The sequence below is a fragment of the Triturus cristatus genome, chromosome 5_2, assembly GCF_964204655.1.
Source record: "Triturus cristatus chromosome 5_2, aTriCri1.1, whole genome shotgun sequence".
Classification (NCBI taxonomy): Eukaryota; Metazoa; Chordata; class Amphibia; order Caudata; family Salamandridae; genus Triturus; species Triturus cristatus.
In genome coordinates, this window is record NC_140588.1 from 617,789,817 (window position 1) to 617,806,054 (window position 16,238).

Genomic DNA, 16,238 nt, shown 5'->3' on the forward strand with positions numbered 1-16,238 from the left:
GACCCTCAGGATTCAAGGGGACTTAATCTCCCAATTTAAAATGGCCACAGGGCGTGTTTACACAGTGCGGAAGGGAAGGGACGGGGCCTGAGGTGACGTGTGCAAACACGCCCTGTGGCACATTTTAAGTTGGGGAAATAATTCCCCTTCAATCCTCAGGGACCCTGGGGGCCTACTAGCCCACCAGGTGCTTCCAGTAAGCGCCACTGCGCTGCGTTACAGAGAGGTGGATTAGGCCGTGCCCCTTTTTACACCTCTCTGCAACGCAGCTCAAGGCGCTTACTGGAGGTACCTAGTGGGCTAGTTGGACTTAATCTCCCAACTTAAAACAGCCACAGAGCGTGTTTGCACATCGGTGAAGGGAGGGGACGGGGCCTGAGGTGACGTGTGCAAACACGCCCTGTGGCGCGTTTTAAGAGGTAGTTTTAACCCCCCTGCCCTATTATATACTAGGGGCTTACAGAGGAGGTCATGCTAATCACAGGGGGACCCCAACGCATAGTGTTCCCTAGTGTATGTAGGTGTTTTCACTGTATTCTAAGTGTCTTTTAGAATAGCACTGGCTCTAGGCCTGGTTAGTCAGACTCAGTTACCACCAGTATCCGTCTAAAAAAGTTGAGGGTACAGGATGATTTTGCAACAAGGCTTCTTTCTGCTCTTCTGTTTGTTCTTTCTGCACGTTTTCTTTCTTCCTGCACTTTTCTTCATCTTTGGGGACTTCTGTTGCTTCTTTCTGCATTTCTATTTTTTCTTTCTGTGCGTTTTTTCTTCTTTCTTCACATGTCCTATCTCTGTAGGCATAGTTAGAAATTAGCATTTAAAATTGAAATTCACTGAAAAAACCATAGGTTCTCAGGCATGTTATAGTTAGGAATTAGCATTTAAAAAACCTTAGAAATTCACTGAAAAAAACATTGGTTTCAGGAGCGTTATAGTTAGCTGGACATTTCACTCGTACAAAACCATTGAAATTCCCCCGTTATAGTTAGTTCAGCTAACTATAACTCGCGCGCCCGCAATGCACTGCTGATGACGTCACATATTACATCACTCATGACATGGTCAGTGACATCACTCATGACATCACTGATGACATCTCAAATGACATCACTGATGACATCATCCTTGTGAGAGAGTGGCAGACCTCCTCTCCCCCTAATATAACCTTTGATACACACATTCAAAAATAGAAACTAAAATGTTCAAAACAATGGACTTACCAATACCAGTTACAACAACCTATTCAGTAATTCTAAGATCTACATCCACATCCACTCATTCACCAACAGTCCTATACAGTCACTCATACATGTACTCACTCATCATATGTACTCATACACCTATACATCCTGTTACACACCGCCACTCATCCATAGAGTTACTCACACACATAGTCACTCATACTATTAAAGAATCAAACATCCATTTACTTGCTTATACAGTTATACACACACCACCACACTAACTTCTACAGAAACTTACACATACTTAGTCTTTTAAACAATCACTTATAGAAACACATACTTATTCATATAAGAACTCTTCCAATCTCTCACTCTCACATATACTCACTTATATACACCAATAGTCACATATACTAGTTTAAAACATATGTAGTTACTCATAAATACACTATTGAGACAGTCATTCACTCACTAACGCCCATACACACAGTCATCCACCCATAGAGTCCTGCACACATGCTGTCTTCAACACATACAAACAGTGAGTCACTCATTCATGCATCTATGCACTACGTAATACCCCCACCGAACCATACAGACACTCAGACACTCATACTGATAATCAAAAAAAGTGAGAGACTGATACAGATATTTACATATTTAAACATTACTCACTAATCCATGTATTCACTTAGATACACTTAATCAGTCAGTTATACAATCAATTTTTTATTAAAAAATCATCCATTTAGATACTTATATACCCATTTATTCTTCCATCGACCTTGAGATATACATATATAAAACATATTTAATTTTCAGAAAAACACACATTCACTGGATGATGTCATCAGTGATTTCATGAGTGATGTCACTGCCTATGTCATGAGTGTTGTAATATGTGACATCATCAGCAGTGCATTGCGGGCGCGCGAGTTATAGTTAGCTGAACTAACTATAACAGGGGAATTTCAATGGTTTTGTACGAGTGAAATGTCCAGTTAACTATAACGCCCCTGAAACCTATGTTGTTTTCAGTGAATATATATATATATATATATATATATATATATATATATATATATATATATATATATATATATATATATATATATATATATGTGTGTGTATGACAAACTCACACATGCAAATAGCTTTGCAGGCTCAGTCCCTCTACAATGAAGTCAGAGAGCTGTTGGAGTATGTAAAGTTATGGAAAGATTATCCCTAACAATAAATATTAATGAAACTACTTTAAAAACACCAAGGAGCCACTATAAAAACCTCTCAGGTTCAGCATCTCATCATCAGTGAAGTTTGGGATCATGTAATCCTTAAAAGACCATATAACCACACAAAACGTAAACCATTACTCAGAACCAGGTACAAACCTTCTCTGACATAGGTAAGTTATTGTTCCACATAAAGCTAGATAACGAAGTCCTGTCACAGCTTAGAGACACCACATGAGCAATGCCATTACATATATTGCCGGAACACCAGGGTGCATGCAAGGAAGTGATATCTGTGTAAGGCATAATAGAGGAGCACCTTTTGGATGGGGACAAATGAGAACTATAATCCCTGGAAGAACATCTGTCAGATATCAAATTGAGGAGTATGCAGAACACCTTGTAAAGTTGATAAAAGGTGACACTTCTCAACTACCTCAACTTTCTCATTCTACCTGTTAAATAAACCACTGTGTCATACCCCATCTTCGATTGGAGTGACTATACAAAAGAAGGGGAATTTGATTCGCCCTTAAACAGGATGATACCACGTATAAAAATCTAACATCTATGCATGAGTTGCAGAAGCCCACAACATTTATATTCAGATTTTGTTAGTCTTAAGAAAGCCCTTCTAGGAAAATATTAGTTTTTCAAACTTTGGGGGATCTTTTAGGAGCACTATTGAAAACCTGGAGAAGGGTAAGAGGAATATTGATAGGAGAATATGGGCACTTTGTGTAGCTTATTAGGTAACCTCTTTTTCTATGTATACTAATCCAGTTGCTTACGGCATTCCTCAATCATTGCCATGCTAGTTCTCCAGGCAGGATAGGACACGTTACATTTACAATGCGGTTTTTACATCGCAACATTCATTACAACGTATAATTTTAGAACGCATGCCATCACAACGCATTTTTAGAAACTACATTTACAACGCATTCCATTACAACTCATACCATTACAACGCATACCATTAAAACTCTAAATACTTTTAGGGCAATAGTAGGGTAAGTGTTGGATAGTGTAGGGGTAAAAATTACTATTCCCACTCCAGTGAGTGGAACAGTAGGGTAAGTGTTGGATAGTGTCGGGGTAAACATTACTATTCCCACTCCAGTGAGTACAACAGTAGGGTAAGTGTTGGATAGTGTAGGGATAAAAATACTATTCCCACTCCAGTGACTGCAACAGTAGGGTAAGTGTTGGATAGAGTAGGGTTAAAAATTACTATTTTCCATTACTTACCTTATAATGCGTTGTAATGGCATGCGTTGTAGTGACATGCATTGTAATGGCATGTGTTGTAGTTACATGCATTGTACTGGCTGTGTTGTAATGGCATGCGATGTAAAAGCAGTTGCGTTGCAATGACTGCGTTGAAAATGTAGTGCGTTGTAATGACTGTGTTGTAATGGTTGTTTCCCATAGAGGAAGGAACTGATGAGGAATTTGGACAATCATTGTAACATTTATTGTCTTTTGTCCCTGGAATCACAGCAACTAAATACTACTGTTATGTAAATGGATGCCTAGAAACTCTCTTTTAGTTTATAACCTTTATGGGGTTGTCATGGGTTACCCTTAAAGGCTGGAGTGCAGCAGGTTACTCATGTAGATTCAACACTTGGACTGGTCTTTGATAATGTAAGGTCCATCACAAGGTTGACCTGCCTGAACACTTCTGAACCAGTGGAGTAAGCAGAGTCTCTCCCTGTTCCAGTGACAGTTTTGTAAATCAGAATAAAACATGCAACAACATGGCTACAACAGCCTGAAAGGGAACGGGCTAGAAGTGTGAACAGCACAGGAGCATGCAGGGTACAGCAGGGAGAGGCATTGCTCTGAATACCTCTGCTTTCTGTTGGGGTAACCCTTCTTCTTGGGCTTTTGATATTATGATAGACATCCAAAAATACAAAAATGTGCTCCCCCCTCTACTTGCAGTTTGTTTTTCACTTTATTGCATTAAAATGTATTAATTTCTGTGCCCTTCCCTTTTCTGGTCTTCTTTGATATCGCTATATGACTCATGCTCACTTCTAGACTTAACACTCAAATCTTTCGTATGATCCCTAGCCCAATATTTGCTTTCAATCTTTTGTTTTCAATGCTTGAATGATTATACCTACAGGAATTGTTTCCCGAATCTGTCCCTTCTTTGGGCACTTTTGTTTTTTTTCGAAAAATTACCTTTTTTCTGGTAGCTTTCCTTTTTCCTACCCAGTAGAGTTCCTTCCGTTTGTGTGTGTTTTCCCACGGTATAAACTTGTATTGTTTTGCATTATTTTTGTATATCTCCATTATCTCCTGTTTCAGGTATGTCCTGGACGATGAGTATACCAGCTCCATGGGTACCAAGTTTCCAGTCCGTTGGTCCCCTCCTGAAGTCCTTCTGTACACTAAATTCAGCAGCAAATCAGATGTCTGGTCTTTTGGTGAGTTGAAACAATTAGGTTCTTGGGTGTAGGCACCACGTATTGTACAGCCTCATCCCTGTCTTTTGCATTGTCTATTTGCACATTGGCTTATAAATTCATCAGCGACAAACAGCTTAAGTGTTTTTGCTCATAATGAGCTTGGAACCGTTTCATGACTGCACGAAATGTTGCGAAGAAGCATGTAAGCATTAAGGATCCAGCATGGATTTTTTTGCAATTAAAATGTGAAGACAAAACTGTAGTCAATGAAAACGAAGGCAGAATCTCATGTCAATCAAGAGGCTGCCTGCTGTAGTAAAACAATATGCAATACAAGTAGTCTTTCGAAATGAAGCACAAAAGACATTGACAACATGCTTCCTACAGTAAACTTTGGTACCCCATAAAACGATCAGCCCTTTACCAGCGCATTTGTGATTTTAGAATGGGTGCCTCTAGGCATCACCCAAAGCGCTACGTGCCGCTTTAAAGGACTGCGGACATGGACATCTTGGTAGTTTTGTCCCCTGGCCCAGCCAATTTGTGTGTTATTTTGTATTGAGGGTGTGCAGACTGTTGGACCTCGTGAGCGAGCGTGCTTCGGGTGAGGGTTCATGTCCGTTATTTATTTATTAATGAGCTATTCACAACAGTACCACAATCTTCAGGGAATTTTGTCCACACAATCTTGTGAGTTTTGCTGAACCAATAATTTTTTTTGCATTGTTTTTCACATAAAGTTGGTAAAATATGCACTAGTGAGACTGTCGGTGTATACACACAAAGCGAGTTGCTTCACTAGTAGAGTCTACAATTTGATCATTTGTATAGCACAAGTGAATCCACAAAACCAGAGTTAAAGCTGCATAAAAAACAGACATCAACTCTAAACGGGGAATTATGAAATATGATATTTGGGCATGATCTTTCAAGGCTAAATAAACGGGCAGTGTTGTGGAGCTACCTAGCGTTGAGAGTGTTAGTAGGTATCCTCATCTTATTGTCTTCTTTAATTTGTGAAGATCATTCTTTCACAAAATCTCTTTAGAGCTTAGAATAAGGGAGCATTCCACTCCAGTCCTAGGGGTTCCTTGATACAACGCTTTTGAAGAGATCCCTCCAATTACTGGATGGTGTTGCTGTATAGCATGTTTAGGGCTGTTTAACTGTTTCATTTTGCAGATTAGTTTGTTGAAGCAGAGTCCATTGCAAAGGACTCAATGCTGAAACTTAATTCTAGAGTGCTTATTGTCAGTGAAGGAAAACCACTTTCTTGAGTTTGCTAATTCCTTGGAAGGAATTTGTTTGCAGCTGTGTACAGAGCTTGATAGGCACGGATAGGTGACCAAATCATAAAGTGCAAGTTGAGTGATAGGTTGTATTTAATCGCACATCCTGACTAACGTTGTCTGGCTTCTGTAGTGAGAGCAGGTATATGCACACATCTTAGTGGAGGGAACCAGGAGAGATGATGAGAACCATTGGTTGTGCATGAAAGAATGCATCTATCTTAAAGCTGCATTGAGTTTGTGTAGAACGTAGTTTTTGAGATTTTGCAAAACTGACCATGTTGACAGGCTAGCGTCGTGCAGGACAGAGAGGCATCCAGCATACTTCTTAAAGCTTGTACCTCTTGCTTTGCTGAGGTATTTCTCACGCTGTGATGGTTGGCAGAGACAACTAGATTTGAAGAAATGTAGGATTAAGACCTTTATGCCCTTCTCTAGGGGTAGCCAATGCAGGGTGGCTGTAATGGTTTAATATGATTGAATCTATTATCTAAGAACAGTTGAGCTGCCTAGAGGAGAACCCTTTGGAGAGTGAGATATAATAGACGAGGGTAGCATAGCAAGCCGTGCCTTGCTCAGTCCTCATGAGAATGGTCCAAAAAAATGTTCTAACCTGTGCCAATCCGATAAAACTCCTTGGTGTTGTGAGTCGAAAGATTAATCTTCAGTGAGTGAACTTGAGGGAGAACGGTTTGCAGACTAAAGTCACATTTATTTAGCATGCTTAATGGAATATGTTTCATTACTATGACTAAAATATCTAACATCCAGATTTGTTCTTTCAAATTGATCATGGAGAGTAAATATTTTAATATTTTTATTCTTCTGAAATCGCTTCCTTGCTACTTTTCCTGTATCACCTTGGTGCATGGGAAAGCCCCAGAACAGTTTTTGCTTTTACCCAAGAATTCTCTATACTGGGAAGCAAGGTTAGTTAGTGATGCTTCGCCTACTCCGCTCTTTCTTCTGCTCTCTAATTCTGTAATTTATATAAACAGATGGCTGGATTGAGCTGCGGGAAGGATCCTTCTACAGCTTCTAAAAGTATGGAGGGACTGTAAGGGGACTGGCATGCTAAATGGTAACAACCTGCTTGAGACCTCAATCAACCCTTAGAGCATCTGCTCACTCCTTATAAAATTCCTTTACAACAAAACAAGTTCCACAAAGCAGGCTTGATTGTGACCCTCTCATGGCTCGAAAAGTGCACCAAGAGACTGTACTTTTCAATTTATCGATGGTTAGCTCTAATTTTCTGGCAGATGATACACCAGATCGTTATATTCCTAGTATTATTATTTATTTTTTGCTGATGGCATTCTTCAGTCTTTTATTTTTCTAAGTGAAGCGGTAGCTCTCAGTTTTGTATGAGTTTAGCATCAAGAGGTAGGCTGTCTCACAGGTTTCCATATTTGTTGGGACGTCTATTACCAGCTTCAGGATAGATCGCCCTGTGTTGAATCTGGCTATCAATTGCCTATTGAAGGATGGCTACTCAGTACAGTACTGAGGTTAGGATTCACTGTGGCTTACCTGAAGTCATTAAATTGTCCATGAATCACTCAACCTGTCGAGGAGGATCTCAAATCGCAAACAATTACATTCTCTTCACAATAAAATTTACAACTATTTCTTCCTGTTATAATTCCATGTGCAATTTAAATCTTTCTACCAATCCTCAAAGCATTAATAGTGTTACACAGAAATGTTATACACCCTCATAAAGCGTGGATCAAGAGAAACAGTATAGCTTGCTGTGTGTCCATGTGCGTATACTTACATGCACGGTGAAAACACGAAGATCAGAGCTGTTTACTCAGTTACAAAGAGTGCATCGTCTTCTGACCAGACACCCACAGTCCACAGCAACAGTGTCCACTGTTTAAATATGTCCTCATACTTACACGTACATACCAATAATTTTCATTAGTTAAGATCCCTAGGAAAACGTTTGTATTTTCTGTATGTGAATGTCATAGCCCCACCTGCTTCATTAAGAAAGGCAGATTGGCGTCATAAAATATGCATTTCCTATAAGCCACAAATGGAAAGCATCCACAAAACCATTCAAAAGCCTATACTCTGGAAAGTACATTATTTATTCACCTTGTTTCATCCAGCGCAGGAAGTAGAAGGGACTATCAGCTAACCCCTCAGTCCCTGGGTAAGAATAAGTGGTGGGTGTGCTCTTGTGGTCTCCAGAAAAAGAAAGCTTCAGTACTGAACCAGGGGCTGTTTTGTATGGATTGACAGAGTGTGAGGCCAGACTATGAAGTGACTGACCTGCAGCAGACGGTACTGGCAAGGGAGCCAGTTTTGATGGAAACATCTGAATTCTGTGATAGTTCTAGGGCTTCATGCATGCTTCCACAGGCGTAGCTTCCATTGGTGACACAGGTGTCCCATCTCGCACATATGGTTCACTTTAGGTCTTCAAGCACAGTTTCTTTCCAATACCTTTTCAAGGTTTCCCTCCCTCAAATCTACACTATCCTCCTCTTCTCAGGGTGTCTTCTGTGTACGCAGGTGCTCCCTCTGTATGCGTCTGTAGCCCCTTCGTCCTCTTTTTCTCACACACTTTCTGCTCCTCTGTCTAAAGTTTATTCACCAATTCTTAAACAAACTACCTATCTTATCTCTGTCTTCCTTTCTATCTATTCTGTGTGGCTCACACTGCATCTATTCACCATACCACATAATTATCCTACACAAATGCATTATACATCACACAATTCCACAACTAACAATTCCATTACAACCCACATACTTCCACTGCACAACACATACATGTATGTATAAAATAAATGTTATTAAGAATAGCGATGACAAACTTAGGTTTGGTTCAGTTAGCATAACTAGGGCACACTAAGTCAAATTATTTAAAGTGCATGTTTAAATGTTGCGCAAGAACATTGTTTTATAACTGCGTGGATGTCTTCTGGTGTGTGATCTAGTGATCTCAGGTGGTCCAGAAGGGAGGGTCCAGGATGTAATGAGGTGGTTCAATAACAACAGATGTGCCGGTCTGAGTTAGGGAATTTAATAGGTTACTGGACCCACCTCTGAAGCGCCATGCCGTCCAACAAATGATTATGACGGTGAGAACCCTGTAATTGATTTACTTACACCAAGGAAACCTTTGGATCACCACAAGACGCTGTGCCGTCACAAAGGATTTGTGACTATTGGGGCATGGTAATTTAATTACTCACCAACAAGACTAGACCGGATTTGTGAAGGAACTATTGAATTCCCTAACTCAGACCGGCACATCTGTTGTTATTGAACCGCTTAATTACATCCTGGACCCTCCCTTATGGACCACCTGAGATCACTAGATCACACACCAGAAGACATCCACGCCCGGCACAATCCCTGAGCTACTTCTTGTCCCCAAAATTCCTGTCCTGATGAGACCCCATATCGCGAGAGGGTCGAAACGTTGTCGACTTTTTAAAAGGGAGAGCTGATGAAAAATAGATATACAATTACTATACCATAATTGCGAAGAGCTCCCCTTCTTCTACTACCAATAACCAATTTCCCCTTTTTTCAGATATCTTGTACAGCACTGTTAGGTTATGGTCACTTCATTGGAGTTCACTAAGTCACGTATAAATTGCTGACTACTGTAAATATTGAATACACATCCTTGGAAAGGTGTATGCTTATGATAACTGTAAAATAAACTATACTAATTTCGGCTGAAGTGAGTTCAGCTTTGAGACATTGTCGTGTGGGCTCTCTGAAATCGATTCTACAATACTTTGGTTGACTGAATTTAATTAAGGTCTCAGTTGTTTAAATTGTCTATTGTTTTCTGATTGTTTCAAGCAAGTTATACTTTCTTGCCGAGTTTCTATTTACTTCTACTATATGTTTTATTTTAACATTCACAAATGGGAAGTGTTCCCTTGGGGATCCCTTCCTGTTTGCAAATGGCTTACCACCTCTTTTGAGGTGTAGGTAAAATATCAATATTTTACGACTGGATTTCGGTTGCAAAACATTAATACATACCATAAGGAATTGGTATGTGGAAGGGAAGCCCTAATCATGCCCCTTCCAAACACCAATTGGATATGTATTCTAAACCCATTTAACAATTCCAAAAAGCTTTTCTGAATCGTGAAATGCGTTTAGTACATTGGAAAAAGGATTTTAGCGATAGCAAATTCATATTTGGTGGGTTCTGAATGCTAATACCCTTTGTACTTCTGGACCTTAGCTCGCTCTTTCCTTGTGCCCGAGCGTTTTTTTTTTTAAACTTAGTTAGCGGTGGTCTGATTATGATCAATTGGCCTGAGTATGAGGATCAAGAAGAGTAAAGCTTTCATTTTACAGTTACTGAAAATGTAGGCGAGTTCTCTGATTTCCAGAATATATTAAGTATAGTAGATGAGCTCCTTATAATTAGGGTGTGATCCAGCGCCAATCAGGGATCGATAAATCAATAATAACACAAACACAGGCCCATACTCATACACTTAACTGAATAAATCCCTGTTGCGCTGTTTATAAGTTTGACAAAATCAGTTGTTCATAATACAGACTTGTATCTAACACTCTAAATACACAACTGAGCCAGTATATCAACTCCTTTCCTCTGGTCGATGGACCTAAAGTTGAGAAGTTGATGGCAATAATTAGTACTATCAATCTATCTTTACTGCTAAAATAATCACAAACTCAGTGTAAAGTTAACAGTGTTTATCGGAAAATAATGTGAAGGTAAATGCTCATCATGTACAGGTTTACAAGGCAAACAAAGAATCAATCATAGAGAGAGAGAACATTATTAATGCAAACAGTGTCAAAATCATATCAAATAAACAAAATACAAATGAAGGAATGGCTCGACGAAGAGATAAAAGTTTCAGAGACAAATAAATTTGCAATGATTATGCAAAGTACAGATCATTTAGCTATACTAACCTAAGGTAATCTTAGGAAAACTACCCCTCTGGCCACAGGAATAGCAGGGGTTCCCCGAGTAAAGATTCAGGGAACAAAGAATAGATCAGGATACAGCATTCAGGTCAGGAAACAGGAGAAAGTAGGCCTCTATCAGCAAACCGATGGACAGCAACGATCTCCCTCTAGCTCTGGGCATCACCAACCAGCTTTTTTTTACACTTCCCCAGGGCACTTCAATCATACTCTAAAAACGTACATGTCCAACCCACATTTGTTGAAACATTTTCAGAAACTCAGTCTCTCAGTGGCTAATTTAGTTTTTTTTTTATCACACCACCATAGTCATGTTCATAATTTTCACTGCATTCTTTGTTTTACACATTTTGCATTACGTTAGCCACGTCTCATGAATACACAATTTCTCCAACAAGTAACATGTTGCAAGTCTCTATACTTCCATTGTTCGCCACTGGGGTTTCTGTGGAACAAGTTTGTACATTTGTACTTGATCCCACGGCCATCCTTCTGTTACTTGGCAGACACACAATAATCCTTGAAGGTCATCAGCCTTTGCCTTCTCCATTCTCTTGCAGAGCTCAATGTTCAGCTTATTTATTCGTATATATTTTTCTTTAACCCTCGACTGACATGCAAAGATGTAGGCCCATGCTTGCTTTACTACAATGAACGAGACACAGACATTATTAGTTTCATGATATATATTTCTCACTGTTTACCATCCACCATTACACTATCCCACGTTATATTCCTAGCAAGAGCATTAATGTGCAAAAGCAGCATTATTTTTATTTTATTTCAAAGCAGAACGCAAATGCGGCCTAGTCTTTCAAGCATTAGTTCACGTATTAGCGCACGCATGCACAAAAGCATTTCCCCATGTTTTCGTGTTTTTGCTCGTTATTTTCACAGCACACTGTTAGTATATGTTATGGAGGAGTTAATCCAGGCAGGTTTTATTTTCTCAAAACCCTGTTCCATCAGGTGTATCTATTTTTCAACATACTCGTATTTTCTTCATAACAGCCGCAGGGAAGGATAATTACATGTGGTCTGTAAAGCAAGCTTCAGTAACAAACCACCTTTTTCCTTGATCTACAGTCTGCTATGCTTTTTTTGTAGAAAAATGTAATTTGGCTATCAATATGCTTTTTTTCAGGAGTACTAATGTGGGAGATTTTCACTTTGGGGAAGATGCCATATGAGCGATTTAATAACCTTGAGGTAACTGACCACATTGCGAAAGGCCTACGCCTGTATCGGCCTCAGATGGCTACAGAGAAGATTTATGCCGTTATGTACAGTTGTTGGCATGAAGTAAGTAGCTCATTCCTCTTAAAATGGATTCTCATATCTGTTTATACTTGTGTCAGCGTGGTTACCCATAGGAGAATTAGATATCCACTTAAGCTTCCGTGCAGATTAAAATTTTATATTGGATTGTCAGTGTTTCATTTGTAGTTTCAGCCACAAATAGCCTCCTGCTCCTGCAAACTCATCAAGATGCAGTCACTGGGTTCGCGCATTGATATTACATCTACTTTCCCAAAAGATGTTACTTATTTCATCACGGTAGGGTTTTCCCATCCCATCCACCATCCTATTGTTAGGCAGTGGTTGGCAACAACATGGCCATGTCTGCTGCAGAATGAGTTTAGTTAATTTCCTCTTCCCTTGCAAAACTATACTCGCTTTGGGATTCCTTCCAATCTGTACTTGGGGTAGCCACATTTAGGACTCCGTATGACCACAAAATCCTCATAGATGGTTCTGCCTCATTGCTAGCGTGCCTGATTGATGCCAAGTACATTACCAAGTTTCTAGGCTAGAGGAAGGAATAGTAGACTCTTGTCTATGAGTAGTAGATGTTCAAGAATTGTACCTACAAACTTCGTTTTTTTCTCCACCTCTTCGGATATTCACTGTGGCACTCAGGTCATGAAATAACCAAAGGTTTCCAGCACCACTCAAAAATACTCCTTTTATACCCCATTCATACATGGCAGGGCCTTCCTGTTTGTTGCTTTTTTCGGGACCACTCACACACCCTTCACATGTTTGACTGCTGTGTAAGGTTTCAAGAAAGCTTGTCAAACCAGTTTCCTGTATCTCAGTCGGCACTGTCACTGAGGCCGCTTAGGTACCTGCTGAGTTGAAACAGATGGAGGTTCATGAGCCGTGGAATCTGAAGGGCATTTTTGTGCAGATGGTAGGTGCGTCACAGCTCACGGTGGAGGCTAACACCCTACTGAGATGGCTGTCCATGGGGGGAGGGGATGTGCGCTGGTGGACGAGAGAGCGCTCATGTGTGTGTGTGTGTTTCTTATAGTACTTTTAGCATCTCTTTTATGAGAGATTTATAACACCAAAGGACTGTTGACCCTCCCATTCCTCAGTTGGTTGGAGCTGCACGGTGGAAAATATAGTATGGATGTTGTTTCGTGAACAAACTCCAGTGCTCTATTGATTTGTGTTCCACGGCGGTCTCCTTCAATTCAGCATAAATCAAGGCGACAGAACCATTGCCTTCCGCTCTGGGTTCAGTATCTCAGTTGCTACGTAGTATTGCAGTACATTCATGGTTGCATGCGTGAATTTGTTGTGCTTCACCTTTGTTCTATCCCCATGCAGCAGCGTGAGAATTCTGTCTTTCAATCTTGTAGAACTGGGTGATGACCCTTTCCACAAGGCATTTGGACTAAAGGGCTTAATTTCACACAAGTGTGCTATATTGTGGTATTTAGACAGCTGCCCTGGAAGTCCTTGCTTCAGTCTTTTTGCGTCTCTTAACTACTGTTCTCAGCAATTCTTCTGTCATGTCTGCTGGTTCAGTAATGGGCTACTCCTGGTCCTTCACTACCATCTCCAATTACCCACTGATCTCCTGAGGGTCTTCTGAGCGCTCTCATGTGAGCCCTTCTGTCTTTCTCACACTATCTTCCCTGTTTGTAGTGTATTCCGCCTTCGCCATTCTCTTTTGTGTGACCAGAGCGCCTGAATGATGCTGGAGATCCCACTAGAGCTTCACTGCTCTCCTTCATGAGGTTATTAATGGCAGGCCATGGAGGTCAGACAAGCTGGTACCACACGTCAGTGCCTATATAGAACAGCAGGTCCCTACTGCACATAAGGGGTGACTGTACTTCCACAGAGAAATACAGAACAGATGTGTGGGTGCTTTCTGACAAACAACAAGGTTGTCTCACTTAACTCCACATCTATTGGACCACGAAGATTCATGGTACGCAAAACACATAGTGCAGCCCTGATTACACTAATGTCGCACAATAAAGCATGGAGTTAATAAATGCATCCATCATATGGTCTTAATCTGAGAATACCCCACCTAAATTTTTCAATTTTGAATGCCTAATAAATGTGATTGGGACACTTTCGTTCTGTGTTCCAGTGCTCACTATTTCCTCTGCTTAACTACATTTTTGCCAACTGTTGGGTACATTGAAACTAGCAGTGCTTCCATTTTGTATGACCCCTTGTTCCCTTTCTATAGCCTGGTCGTGATTGCTAATGGTGCCAACCTATGCAGGTGATGAGAGGCAGGTCACTTAAGTCTGGATGTTGCTTCGGGATCTCTGCCATACAGATGACAAGGGTGTGCACAAGGACAGTACCAAACCTCTAACATCATCACTCATGGAAATACGAGCCAGTAACTGCTGCCTTCACATGCAATGCATTTCCCCGGGATCATCCCTAGATTGGGGTACGAACTTCTACTCCACCTTCGTACCAATCAAAATCACTTAGGCTTCAGATAAACCCTAAAGACATGTTTTAATCACCCTTTTTCAGGTAGTTTTTGTAGACGTTTTCTTTTTTGTTATTAAAATAGTTTTAGCTTTTTGTTACCTGGTAGTTTCACTTTTTAGTGCCAAGATTCCCTTCTTGATGGAAAGATGAATAACAACAGGAACAACACGAATAATAATCATAACACCTTCTTTTCCATCATTCCTCTACATGTACTCTTAAGGATGGGGGCCCTGTGCATGTTCCCACTTACCACACCCCTTCCTGTTACACACGGATTTCTGCTATTTGGACCCAAACAAAACAACGCAGACTCAAAATACCCTCCACCTGCAATGACCATTCCTGCGATCGCTCCTGCGCTGCTAATTAGAGACGCTTCCACTGCAATCAAAGTTACTCTGTAAAGTGCACCCCTTCTCAGTGGATCTAGGATTGTGTTGATTTATTTTATTAAATAAAATTAAGAAAAGGCTTATCAGGCGCTTCAGTGGGACCTGGGCAAAAACGTCATGGCGCCTTCTGGTTTATGATTCAGCCTCAAGAGCAAAATGTCCACTGGGGCTAAAAAACTTTGGAGCCACATAGTGGTTGTAAAGGCACAGGCCAGGCCTCCTCTATTAGTATAGTAATGCATTATGTAACACCACTGGGGAAAGACAGATAGGCAGAGATACTTTTGGAAAGAGTCAGAGGGAGAAAGGCTGATCAGATCTATATTCACAGAGTGCATGAAGACTAGGGGGGGTGTTGACTTCCTCACAGCCCACACGCCACATTTGTGAATTTGTGAATTGAGAACTTGCATACAGTGGACAATGTGCGAATTTCGTTTGCTCATGTACAGTGTGAATCTGGGTGGGGTTGTAACTCTCCTTAAGGGAAAACAAGGGAATTCTCGTGTTGTTTTAAATTACAATTGTAAAATACGATTCTTATTTTGCTTTTGTTTAATTTTTCAGATACCAGATGAGCGTCCCAGTTTCATGATACTTCATAACCACATTGCAGAACAAATTGATGAATAGTTTTGAAAGTCTCATCCGATAGCAATTTGTATTGCTTTGACAATTACATTAATATATTTATAAGAGACATCCTAAGGTCCGACTACAGGAGCAAAGGAAATTAAAAGGACTATGATCCAGCAAACATTCTGTGTTCAGTCTGCAATATTATTTCCCCATCAATTTAATAATATTCACCAAATTAAAGTAGGAGATGAACAGAGGAAGAAGGCAAGAGAAGAGAAGAGAGAAGAAATATACGTGCAACAAAACTTCAAATTCCACATATTGAAACTGCTTTTAATACAATTTCAATTTCAGATCTTCACAGTTTTAGTTGTAAAGTCCCTATAATCTTATTGAACGCAAATGGAAGAAGTTGGGGGTTGCATGAAGA

At 40.2% G+C, this 16,238-nt stretch overlaps 1 protein-coding gene across 2 annotated transcripts in view; it reads left to right on the top strand.

The window, feature by feature from the left end:
• BTK (Bruton tyrosine kinase) overlaps positions 1–15,986 on the top strand; it is a 555,678-nt gene extending 539,692 nt beyond the window's left edge. For both annotated transcript variants that reach the window (XM_085607704.1, XM_085607705.1), the window contains exons 17-19: positions 4,739–4,857; positions 12,223–12,380; positions 15,797–15,986. In XM_085607704.1, the coding sequence (XP_085463830.1) occupies positions 4,739–4,857; positions 12,223–12,380; positions 15,797–15,862 (343 nt within the window). In that variant the 3' untranslated portion in view covers positions 15,863–15,986. The remainder of the gene's footprint in view (positions 1–4,738; positions 4,858–12,222; positions 12,381–15,796) is intronic.
• Positions 15,987–16,238: the final 252 nt, after the last annotated feature.